Genomic DNA, 12,913 nt, shown 5'->3' with positions numbered 1-12,913 from the left:
TAATGAAATAAAATAATAATTGTAATTTAAATAATAGTCCAATTAACTAAGCCTTTAAATCGAAATTTTGCCAACTTGGCTGAATTTTTGATATGAGTTAGTTTAAGGTATATTATAACAATAAGTGAGAGTAATTTTTTGTTCAACCCCCGGCCAAGGGTGGAAAAAGATAAAACAAAGGGCTTTTTCAAGATAACTCAAAAAGGGTAAGAGCTAGAAAAAAAAGTTTTTCATGAAAGTTGTAAAGCAGACAATTCTACATAAAAATGGTCTCTTAGCTTTTTCTTGTACTATTAAAATTAACAGAGTTAGGGAGGCTAGAAGTTAAGGGAAGATTTCAGAAATTTAATTTTGTTAAATCATTAAAATTAACGATTAAAAATTTGATTTTTTGTTATAACTTTCTTATTAAAAATTAAAAAATATATCTATTTCTCTGAAAAGAAAAGTTACATATTTTAGAGCAGATTGAAAAAAAAAATTACAAAATTCAATCATTTTTCTGTTTGTTATGATTTTTTTTAAATTTCTGAAATCTTCCCTTAACTTCTAGCCTCCCTAACTCTGTTAATTGTAATAGTACAAGAAAAAGTTAAGAGGCCATTTTTATGTAGAATTGTCTGCTTTACAACTTTCATGAAAAACTTTTTTTTCTAGCTCTTACCCTTTTTGAGTTATCTTGAAAAAGCCCTTTGTTTTATCTTTTTCCACCCTTGGCCGGGGGTTGAACAAAAAATTACTCTCACTTATTGTTATAATATACCTTAAACTAACTCATATTAAAAATTCATGGAAGTTGACAAAATTTCGATTTAAAGGCTTAGTTAATTGGACTATAAAGAAAACAACATTAAACAGTTAACTAAGTATTTAAAAATTTGCATTGTGGAATTGAGTTTAATTACCAAAACTAACATAAGGATGCTCATTTTGTTGAAGAGAATCTTCATATGCTTCACCTATTTTGTCGCATTTCTAACCACTAAAACACTTGAAAATAGTGATGTGTGTACCACAATCTTCTAAAAAAGTATCTGCTGATCTGCGAAATGAATGACCAGTACACGGTGTATGTTTTTGGATTTTCTAGATTTAGGAACCTGGCAGTATTTTTCCGAGTGTTACAGCCTATAGGTTGAACGGTACATTTTCCTTATCGTTAGTTGAGAAACAATCAGCTGGTTGTTGTTTTCTGCGAAGGCAAATTTAGGTATTTTCTAAACAGTTCTATTGGGCTAATGCCAAAACCATCACTCAAAATCGTGAAGACCGGTCCATGCACAATGCGACCGGCATGACGCCAAAGTGTGATAAAAACGGACAAAAACTTTCGCAAGGAAAGAAATAAATATAATTTTTTATAGCACTTATTTTATATCAGCAAATTCAACTGCTTTTGCCGTTATTGTTATTATTAATAAATAAAATTAATTTGTGGTTTTAAATAATAAAATAATTTGATATATCTGTTGTTACAACTGTTCAAAATTTTATCCACCAACGTGTAAACACAGTTTCTACGAACTAACACAAATGTTGTCACCATAACACAAATGCTTCACCATAATACAAATGTTGTCTTGCTTCACCATAAATTATCCAAATGATATCCATCAACTCCGAGTTGCTATACACGCAAGCCATTTTTGACACTAACTACTAAAAAACTATTGTAAACACCACAGATAACAGGCAAACAGTAGCGCAACGACGATTGTAAAATCGTATTTCAGTATTCGGAGTCGTGGCTCTCCACGCGTATTGCGAGTGACGTTAGAGACTACAGTTGTCCAGTTATGTAATGGTTGAATGTACTACAACTTCAATAATTTTTTTCTAGGAAACTTTAAGGATTTTATAAAAAAAAATTTTTACGATATTGACTCCATTTCTTATACCTACCGCATCTATTTCCAAAGTCTGGATAAGTTGTGAATCACCCTGTATACATATATACATATATATTAAGATTATTATTAATTGCTAGTAAATAAAATAAACGTGTTGTCAAATTTTTAGTCTTGCAGTAATTACGTAAATAAGATACATTATTACTCAAACTAAATATAACGCTAAAGTTGCATACGGTTAAAGTAATGAGTCCATGATAAAAACATTTTAAATATGCGCCACCTACCAGTACATAAACGTCGATCCTAAATTGTTTATTAAAACATCTTCCGTCCAGCTCCCTATCCTTTTACCTACCTCACGCTACTTATAATCTGCCTTAATAGTCTTAGCTAAGCAAATAAAAAATCAAAACTTTTGACGTGATCTAGACAAGGGAGCGATCGGAGTTGTTTAGATAGGCACGACGGTGGCGCCAAGAGGCATATTGCTGGTACGGCCAGATCGTAGATGCCCGTAGCAAAGTGACAATCGCACGAGTGTCTTCTGTCACGGTAAAATAACATCTCCTTTGACACTGAGAGAAATCATTTTGTCCAGCAACTAAATTATTTATTAATGGAGAATACATAAAATAAATTTTTGTAAGTAGTACTGATGTATAAAAGGAAAAGTAAATATACTTTAAGTGCTATGATTAAGCACCGAGCGATCCAGAACGATTTGTTACCAAACATATTAAAATTTACTACCATTTGATTAAAATTACCTTAGGTTTTCTTAGACCGACCGACACGATCTGTTAATTCAGAGACATCCCGGCTTGCTGTTGTATTTATTTGTTCACCAATTGTGTTTTTATTTGAATTTATTGTTAATCAGTGTTTTTCAAAGTTAATCATCTGTTAACTCTTAGTTTTGTGGTAAGGAAGTAAATATTGATGGTTTCTTCGATATAAGGTACTCGAACTGTTTTGCGTTAGAAAATCATATTTTCGTTAGAAGACGATTTTATTGGAGCGGCCTACTTTCGGAGTGGTCAACGAGATGAAAATGGATGGAATTATTCAATACATTCATGTTTTTTGTAATTCCGAAAAGAGTTTCCAAATTATGTAGCCGCAGATTATTTACCATGTTCGACGTTTGGTGACACAATTCAGAAATACTCTCAGTGTTTGTAAAGGGAAGTCACCTGGAAGAAAGTCAGTTTTAACTGAAGATGAACTGGATGATGTTAGAGAGCGTTTATCATCAAGCCCCACCAAATACTTATTTATAAAATGTTAAATATCAGTATTTAAAAATATTAATTACAGGAATTTCATTTGGTTCAGTAAACAAAGCTGTAAAAAAATTATATTTCCATGGTGCAAAAATTATTACCATTACATAATGAATTATTACCATTAGATAATGAAAAAAGAGTGAACTACTGTAACTGATTTCCTAAACGATGACAATCCTTTAGATATATCTTTTTGGATACATAAATTCACAAAATTTTCGTACGTGGTCTGCGGAGAATCCACACGTGTTAATGAAAACGACTTTTTACATACTGTTAAAAGTTTGGGTAGTCGTATCTCGGCGAAGAATAATTGGACTTATTTTTTTTTGAGGATAATGTTACTACTGAGCGATATAGACAAAACATTTTGCAGCAATTTTTAAATCAGCTACATGGTGACGAATTGTGCAATGGTTACTTTCAACACTCGAGTTCCTAATATAATTTTATAACGATCACATTATTAGTCCAAGTTTATGGCCTACAAGATCTCCGGATTTAACTCCCATAGATTATTATCTCTTTGGAACATTAAAAAATTCCATATGTAAACCGTTTACACACAGTGGATGAATTAAAGAACGCCACATCAAATAAATTGACTAATATTACAGAAAATGAATTACATAATGTATTTAACAGTTTAAGAAGACGAGTAAATTTATGTATTTAAAACTAAGGCATTTTGAACATTCATTAAAAATAAATTGTGATTAAAAATATTAAATAATTTTATTCTTCATTTCAATGTTTAAATAGATAGAAATTATAACAAATTAATTACTGGTGGGAACAGAATTTTGGTCAAAATTTAAGTACCTATATATTCACTTTCTTTTTACTTTTAACTAATAAAGCAATTAGTATTTTCAATTTTCTTATTGGTAACATGTATTTTTTATGTTAGAATTTAATAAATTTTAAGTAGATTCGCATTTTTAAATGGAGAAAGTAAACGTAAATTCATGTAAAAATTGTTGCCTTTACTTTGAAGTAAACATAACAAAAACAAGATAGATAAATAATTATTGTTAGAAATCGATTCTTATGTTAGTTTTGAGGTTAATAATAATAATAATACCTAAATCATTTTTATTTAATCCATTCCTTTAACAAATTAATACACCCTTCAAATTAATTAATTCTGCTACATTCTGCTTTTTGTGTTGTATTTTTGTGATTAAAATTAATATGTGATCCTATTGGTATTGCACTTAACCCGTCACTGAACAAAGTAAATCAGTGTCGCCAACTACGAAGAGTGAAAGTAATAGAAGAGCTGCACACAAAATATTTTTAAGTAGCGGCGCCATCAATAATTCTGGATCTCTTGGTGATTATTAACTATAAAAGACTACAAAAAAGATAACGGTTAGTTCTTCATTTTCTTCTAAATTTATGTTCATAATGTTGTCTTTTTATTAATTCGCAATTCTATATAATTTTTAACATAATTTATTTTAGTATGTTGATCTTTTTTATTTATGTACATATATCAATTTGTTTGTATATTTGTTTGTTTTTACTGTAATTCTCTATGCATACATTTCTGTATTCCTAAGTATTTTTTCATCCTATAATTTTCTAAAAATCTCTGAAGATATATGATGTAGACGGATGGATCTTGTGCCACTGATTTAATCTAAATATAAGTAAAGATTAGTTAAGTTACCTTGCAAATAAGTAGCGGAGGTAACAAAAACGACGTCATATCTTTGACGCCACTGAGTATTTTGTAAATTCGAATGGATATACCTATTGTTTTTTATTATCAGTGGCATTTATAAGGGAAAAAAACATGTATTTCATTTTGTTCCGTTTTACAGTTTTGATTTTTGTTGTATTTCAAAAATGAGCTTAAATTGTTAAAAAATAGAAAATAATTTTAAAAAAGTTCCTTCTACAGAAACAGTTCATGGTAATTTTTTGTTGGAAATATAAATTTAAATATAACGTAATACGTACATAAAGCATAAAATCATGACGTAGAATGTCTAATTTTTATGTGAGGAAAATATGATTTTAAATCTTTAATAAAAAAGAATCAAAAGAAAAGTTCATGGTTCATAGGTCAAAGAGGTCTTATTTTTTTATTTTCTATCAGCTCCTGAAATTATGGCACCTTTTAAAAACTCCATATGAGTAGGTATGTCGTATCTTTAAATTGAAAGAAAATTATGCATTTTAGATTTACTGACGTTTCATAAGCAAATTATTTTATGTTCACTTTCTCTCAGCGTGAACTAAAATCTCTTGCTTGCACGTCCCCTCGTATTTCGACATCATTATAGGATTGTTTTGACAGCATTATTTTTAGATAACGTAAATGTGACTTCTATTAGTCTTTAATTGCTCCGTATTCGGGTGGTTGTAGTGTTTTCTCTCCACTAATTATCATGCTAGATTCTCCGAATTGATATTTTTTACAAAGATGCGTCGTTTCGTAAAAAAGATGTAGAAGTAATTATTGTAATCATTGATTTGAAATGAGACAATGCTAATGATTCAGTTTAGACTGACAGTATATTAATTGAAAACTTATAGACAACAAATTAAAAGTCTAGAGGAACTGCTATTTTGTAAAAAATATAACTTAGAAAGTTAGAAAATTCATTACGAAACTGGTAAATAATTTAAACTAAATAACTAATCTACTCTGTGGGCTACATGCTCCAACTTGCCTTGAATTACATCACCAATATCTAACAAATAGCTAGTAATAAATAATTATCCAAATAAAAATTAAAAATAATCGCCTAAAGATGATTCGAGGATCATAGTTTAACTTCAGAAGAAAAAAAATAAAAAAAATAAAAAAAAAATAATAATAATAATAAATTGTTTGAATTAGTTTAATATTTTTACAATAAAGTAAAAATTCGGGAGCTAATAATAGAATATGTTTTTTAAACATTAATTGCTATTAAATACTTAGATATGTACATATCTACAAAAATTATAAAAGTGAAATAATAGGTAGTAAAAAATTGTTTTCTCAGAACAGTTGGGAAAACGGAAAAACTAAACTTTTGTACAAATCGCGATTCGAGTCACTACCTTGCCAGTATAAATAATGTATTATTTTAAGTATATTTAAAAAATAACCTATTGAAATTATTTAAATTAAAAATAATAACAGACCGCTTTTAGAAGGACCTGATAAATGACTAATGACTATGACTATGTTGCTCTGGATCTGAGTTCAGTATCAGAGATGGCATGTTTAAGTGAATTTGCAGAATATTTTTTTTCTGAGCGCAGCGTTTCAATTTGCTTTTATGTTGAAATTTGCTTAAAAAACTCTTTGAATGCTTTTAATTATAGAGTACCGATATTTTGTTTCTTTTCGTCGTTTCTTCTTGAAAAATTAAGATTTGTTACTTGTTATGTTGTTCTAATTAATAGGTAAGTAAGTATATTATATTTATCTTTCCCTTCAATGCCTATATAAATTTCGTTGTTTGTTAAGATGTGTCGTTTTAAGCGTTGCTATTTCGAGTCAGAAAAATTTAAATTTTTTTAAATTTGTAAATTTTTTTACTTCAGAGAAAAACAAAAAATAGGGCGGTTTTTCAGTTTTCTCGTTTTTTTTCCAACTGTTAAGTCCCTAGCAAACTATCGTACAACGTCAATAAGCGACGGCTAGGTACCTACTATACTTATGTTTCTTGCCTAGTACACATTTTGAACATTCCAGTAGAGCTTTAAAAAAAATATGAAAACAAATTAATCAGAAATTCAAAAGAGAAACTTTCCATTTTAAAAGTTAAATTGTTTAAAATTCGACTGGACTTGTGTATTTTCATGATATGGGAAGTTGTTCTCAAGGCTGATTGTTTGTTTGTGTATATGTAGAGGTATCTATAGACAGTTTCGTATATAAAAAAAAACACACCACAGAAATGAGACAACCCCCAATTCCAAAGCCAAAGGTTGTGCAGAAGGGGGCGACACTTGAAAAAACGTATCCATCGACGTTGCCAGTGCCGACGCCAAGGATCGAATCTGGACCAGAATGGTTAGTCTGGTCGAGAAATGCTTGCCACCGCACGCTCGACCAACTACACTACCATGGCGATAATGTGCAGTATATGCAATTGTCTAGCTTTCTGCTATTATTGAAATATTTATGTTATTGCTTACAATGATTACCTACATATATTATAAAATATTTATTGAACTAAACCTATTTTAACCTAAGCTTTCTTTACTTAACTGGGTTTGGAGCTAGGAACTCCATATTTAATAATAAATTAAACCGTCAATACATAATGTTGACTACAAATATTGCTAATATTTCGAAATTCCAGTTTGTTTTGCAAGATCAATTTGACAAAAAAAATAGCTTGTATTAACCTTAATTATACACCGAGTCATAAAAGTATTGTGAAAAGTATTTATTTCTAACATTTACAATGTAATTATTGTTTGTGGATATAAGTGTATTATAAAATCAAGGTTATTGGTCTGTATGGTACAACTAAACTGTAATTAGGTATTACCTATACCAGTTAAGAAAATGTGCATTGCAATATTAAGGTTAAAAGATATAAAACTTACATTCTTACATTCTCACATTTAAGTGATCAACATTAATTTTTAATTTTATTCGTTCTGTTGTAACTTCTATAAATGCTATTTAGTGTAAGTTATTATTGCATGACCAATAAGGTACCAAAGCACGTAAGTAGGTAGGTACTTCAGGATGCCGGTGCGTTTTCATAACTTAACATATTTTTTGTAGATATTATTTATATTATATGTAAGTAGGTATATAGTGTATATATAATTATACCTATCTAGGTATAATAGGTATTTCCCCCTGCATGTTTTAAAGTTGATGTATTTAATTTCGTCTTGGCATAAATCGTCATTTGATAAAATTTTGATTACTACCTGTTTCTAAATTTGGTTTTTCTCCTAACTATAGTAAATACACACTCCTGGAAAATTTGCTTTAATTAGTGTCACTTGATAACGCGTCAATAACATGTGTAGTTTTTACCTGAATATTAAACTGTCATTTCCGCAATATTAACAGTAGACAAAGGATGGTCGTTAAGCTGATAATTAATCAATACTTTTATAAATACAAAAATAATTAGAAAAGATTGAAATCGCGGCTATAATTTCCTGCACATCATTAGCCTATCGCCATCGTTTCCGTTTCACATAAAATTTATAAAACTGCACAATAACACATAGGTACTACTGATGAATCCTATATGCTGCAATTCCGGTATTTTATACAAGTTTCTATAAGTTTAAATTAATAGAGAAAGAAATAGAAACCCACCCTATTGGTTTTTCTAAAATCTATTCCGAGTTCATTGTAATTAAACACGGCGCATATTGACTTCATTAAACGTCATGTAATAACGTGTACTTACTTTAAAATTAGTTCATTTTAATACTACTACTGTCAGAGTAAAAATAATAATAACTTAATCAAGTGCCAGATGTGTTAAATCTAACTCATCATAAAACTGAGGGAGTTATGACAGCTTTAGACAGATAATTTTGGAATATAAACAAACATCCTGTTGGATCAGTGGGTCTCCAATGTAAGACTTTCTATTTTCAATTCATTGATAAATCTGGTGACTATGAGAAAATTCGTAGCTAACCCAGTTTCCATAGGTATTTCACATCTATTTTTACGTAAAATCTTTAAAATATTTATATGCTAAAAGTATTAAGTAGGTACCTATACAATTATTTATAATCTAAGCCTTTTCAACTGAGCTGCTTTTTAAAATGAAATTAATGGCTACCTGTAGAGTAATATCAGTAGGTAGGTACTTAGATATCAAATGATATATACTAAAGCAGGGCTCTTTTAGAAAAACATGAATTTGGAAGTGGTAATGCAAAAGTCTTCTAACACACTCATCTTTATATTTAATTTTTTTTTACTGATACATTATATATATAATATGCTTACGAGATGTTACGCTAATTTAAAAAAATATTGTAAAACTCTCATCAAATTAAATCATATAATATGCTCTTCGATACTAAATATCTAGTACCTGTACTAGAGAAATAATGTTGCTTGGTACAAAATTACAACATACCTAGTCGTACCCTAATAAATGATTTATTTATATAATATATTTGAATTAAGTAAAATTCCTGATTCAAAATAATCGCTTTTTTGGTTATAGATATGAATCCGTTTGCTATTTAAATTTGGAACTATTGTTCCAATTATGTATATTTCTACAGAAGAGAATTTAGGACAGTTAAACAGAATTTTACATTTTTCCACCCTATATAATCTACCTATATAAATATGTATTTACATCCAAACATGTTTGCAAAAGCTGTCCGTAATGCAAGCAAATAAAAAAGTACCCGAAATTCGACCATAATGAAGACATCAACCTCGCCGCAAACAAAAACAAGATCCATGAATCCAGAAATAAACATGAAAGGCGTATCTTGAAAGTTATCATGGTGACAGAGTTACAGAGAAGAGAGGACCACTTTATACATCACCTTTAGTTAGGTGTATGCTACAAAGGCTCTCCTCGAAACGCCACATTTCAAACTGACACTGGCAACGCCCTCCACGTCGCCGATCCCCTCCAAAATATTCTTCCATTGGCTCGCTACCAACTAAGTATCCCTGGTAACAGCCCTGCCAGCGCCAATGGTGGACTAGATCACACCGCCGTGGTGCCTGCGAACGCCAACTTCGGATGTCAGTCTCATCCTGAGAACTACACACATAGCTGGCTGTGCAACTCGATCACCTTTTGTTATTTGTTACCTGAGCCACCACGCTCCCATTGTCGACCAGTTTTCACCGTTGATAGTGCGATCCTCGAAGTGCAATGGTGTCGGAGTTCTAACGAGGGCGACAGACATTTACGCAACGCTGGCAACCCACATGGCTCTGGGGTTGAGCTCTGGGCTCTGCTCCGGCAGCACCGGCCCAGGATCGGGGGCCCACTCGGAGACGTCGTCGTCCCCAGGGATCAGCGTGCCCATTCCGGTAGCCCCAGCACCACTGCTGCCCAATCCCATGTTCGCTCTGCCCACCCTGAACTTCACAGTGAACCAAGTGGCCGCCGTTTGTGAGACTCTGGAGGAAAGTGGTGATATAGAAAGACTAGCGCGGTTTCTGTGGTCCCTACCCGTCGCTCACCCCAACATCAGCGAGTTGAACAAGAACGAAGCGGTACTAAGAGCTAGGGCAATAGTGTCTTTCCACAGTGGGAATTTTAGGGAACTTTACACAATTCTAGAATCTCACAAATTCACCAAAGGTTCTCACGGGAAGCTGCAAGCCATGTGGTTGGAGGCGCATTATCAGGAGGCCGAGAAGCTCCGGGGAAGAGCTCTAGGTCCCGTGGACAAGTACCGAGTGCGGAAAAAGTTTCCTCTGCCGCGCACCATCTGGGACGGTGAGCAAAAGACTCACTGTTTCAAGGAAAGGACTAGGAGTTTGTTAAGGGAATGGTATCTGCAGGACCCTTATCCCAACCCCACTAAGAAGCGGGAGTTGGCTCAGGCCACGGGGTTGACCCCTACTCAGGTGGGCAACTGGTTCAAGAACCGGAGGCAGAGAGATAGAGCGGCGGCCGCTAAGAACAGGTTAGTGTTTCATTTGCTTCTGACAAATTGATGATTAGTGGTGTGGGCTTATAAATCGCTAGCCCCTGATTATTTTACCTTCTTTTGGAAGCCGACTGGCGGAATTAACGGATGAGAACATACCTACATATAATTGTCTAGGAAAAAGATCCAACAAAATGCAGTTAAAGTAAAAAAAGTGTGTTCTAGTATATTATAATCAAATTGTACATGATTTGTTGTCTTGAGAATCGATGATTTACACTTGATTAAAAACTGAATTTAGGTAGGTATATTATTTTCTTTCAAGATTTTGAGTTTAGATGAATGGTTATTCCAAGAGCAAATTGGAATCAATAATTATTTTCTTTTACCATTTTAATTCACTTATTTTACCTTGAAATTTATAAATTCAGAACGTTTTCTTATTTGTTCAAACAACCATTAACAAACTAGAAAAATGAGAGATTTTGGGTGATGTTTCCACAGACACCAATAAGACGCGATAAAATACACAAATATACATCGCGATGTGGATATATTCTAATCATGTTCTACTTTCTTGGGAATCGAGGACATAGGTACACTTAATTTAGAAGTTATGATATATCCCATGAATTTACAACCTCGTACTACTGTTCCTTAAAGTTCTATGTTTAAATAAAAGTGCGGCAACTGCAAGACCAAATTGAAATCAATAATAACGGTTTCCTTTAACTTTAGAAATTCCTAAAAACAAATATAGGAAAAAATGTTTGTTTAGTAAAAAGTTATATATCAGAATTCAATGATTGTTGAAGAATAAATTTTGGATTTAAACATACATATATTTGATTTAGATCTTTTAGAGTTCGTACCTTAATAAATCAAGCTAATAGGTGAGGTTTTATTTATCCAAAACTACCTATACGATTATACGTTTTACATTTTACCATCTCTCTGTGTAAGTTAAATAACTGTAACTACCGTAAAATTTGTAAATGTACCCATTTCTTAATTAAATTATTTGTTTCCCATTAAGAATCTTAAACTTGCATGAACTAAAGGACACGCCTTTTTATTCGATAAAAGAATATTCTTTTAATTGTTCAAACTGACAACACACCATGGAAATAAGAGATTTTGAAGGATGTACAACTAAGGGAGCAGCGGAGGACACAAAAAGTACTTAAATTTTGCATAATGTAATAGAAACCATTGCATCAAAATAGGTACATTTTCATATACAGAAGTATTTTTTTTAAAATTTGGTTCAAACTGGTTTTGACTGTTCTGTTCTTGTAATTTTTCATTCCGTCTACATTATGCTTGTACAAGTTTACAGGTATTTACCTAATACGAAAATTTAGTTCTATATGTTACCGGTTTTCTCTAAATTTAACATTGTTTTAATTAACCAGTAGGTTTAAAACGTGAAAGCAAAGATTATTTTCGAATTTCAAATGCCTTAGTCAACATTCTCTGTAACAATTTCATTTACAAACACTATAAATTAACAGAATCGATTTAAAGTAATCATACCACGATTCGTTTTAGAAAAACGATCTACGGTAGATTACTCCAGTAGATTACTTATTTCGGCCGTCGGCAGAATTCCGACTGCCGTGATAGCGCTTATATTTATGGCGATATCAGCCTAGCTAGAACACCCAAGACAGTAATTAGTGGATACGAAAAAAGGTTTAACGGGTAAGAAATAAGATATGGTAGTGTAATAGCTGGGTAGAACGGGTAGAAAATATTCCGGTAGTCAGTTCTGGGCAGTATATCAAAACTAAACTCATAATTAAGATGTAACTGACCAACGCTTGGCGCTGGTTTGATAGGTGTGAGGTAATATTGTTGGCTACCGGATAAAAACCTGCTATTTAAGGATGGTGGTACTTAGCACCTTTGTGTGTTCGGAAATATTTATTTTAAGGTTAAGTTATTGTATTGTTATTGTATTGTAGGGTACGTACTCCAGTGGAATGTTACTAATTCTAAAGCAATTTTCGATTTTGTTTATTTCAGGCTTACATACCTATATCAAAAAATAATACACTTTCGCGCAGACGAAAATAGTTTACTCTTTCATACACAGTTTAATTAAAAATGATTATTTATCAACTAAATGTTGTAAAAGGTAAATCAATATTTCTTTTCTAAAGAAAAGGCAATAGGCCCTTCGAAAAAAAAGAGGTTCTTTTG

The 12,913-nt window shown here is 31.7% G+C and overlaps 1 protein-coding gene across 1 annotated transcript in view; it reads left to right on the top strand.

Annotated features, from left to right (window-relative positions):
- The first annotated feature begins 10,037 nt into the window (after positions 1-10,037).
- LOC108907537 (homeobox protein SIX3-like) overlaps positions 10,038-12,913 on the top strand; it is an 89,330-nt gene continuing 86,454 nt past the window's right edge. The window contains exon 1 of the mRNA XM_018711266.1: positions 10,038-10,744. Coding sequence (XP_018566782.1) covers positions 10,038-10,744 — 707 coding nt within the window. The remainder of the gene's footprint in view (positions 10,745-12,913) is intronic.

The sequence above is a fragment of the Anoplophora glabripennis genome, unplaced genomic scaffold, assembly GCF_000390285.2.
Source record: "Anoplophora glabripennis isolate ALB-LARVAE unplaced genomic scaffold, Agla_2.0 scaffold326, whole genome shotgun sequence".
Lineage (NCBI taxonomy): Eukaryota > Metazoa > Arthropoda > Insecta > Coleoptera > Cerambycidae > Anoplophora > Anoplophora glabripennis.
Note: the sequence above shows the minus strand (reverse complement) of the source record. Positions and strands in the feature narration are given on the sequence as shown.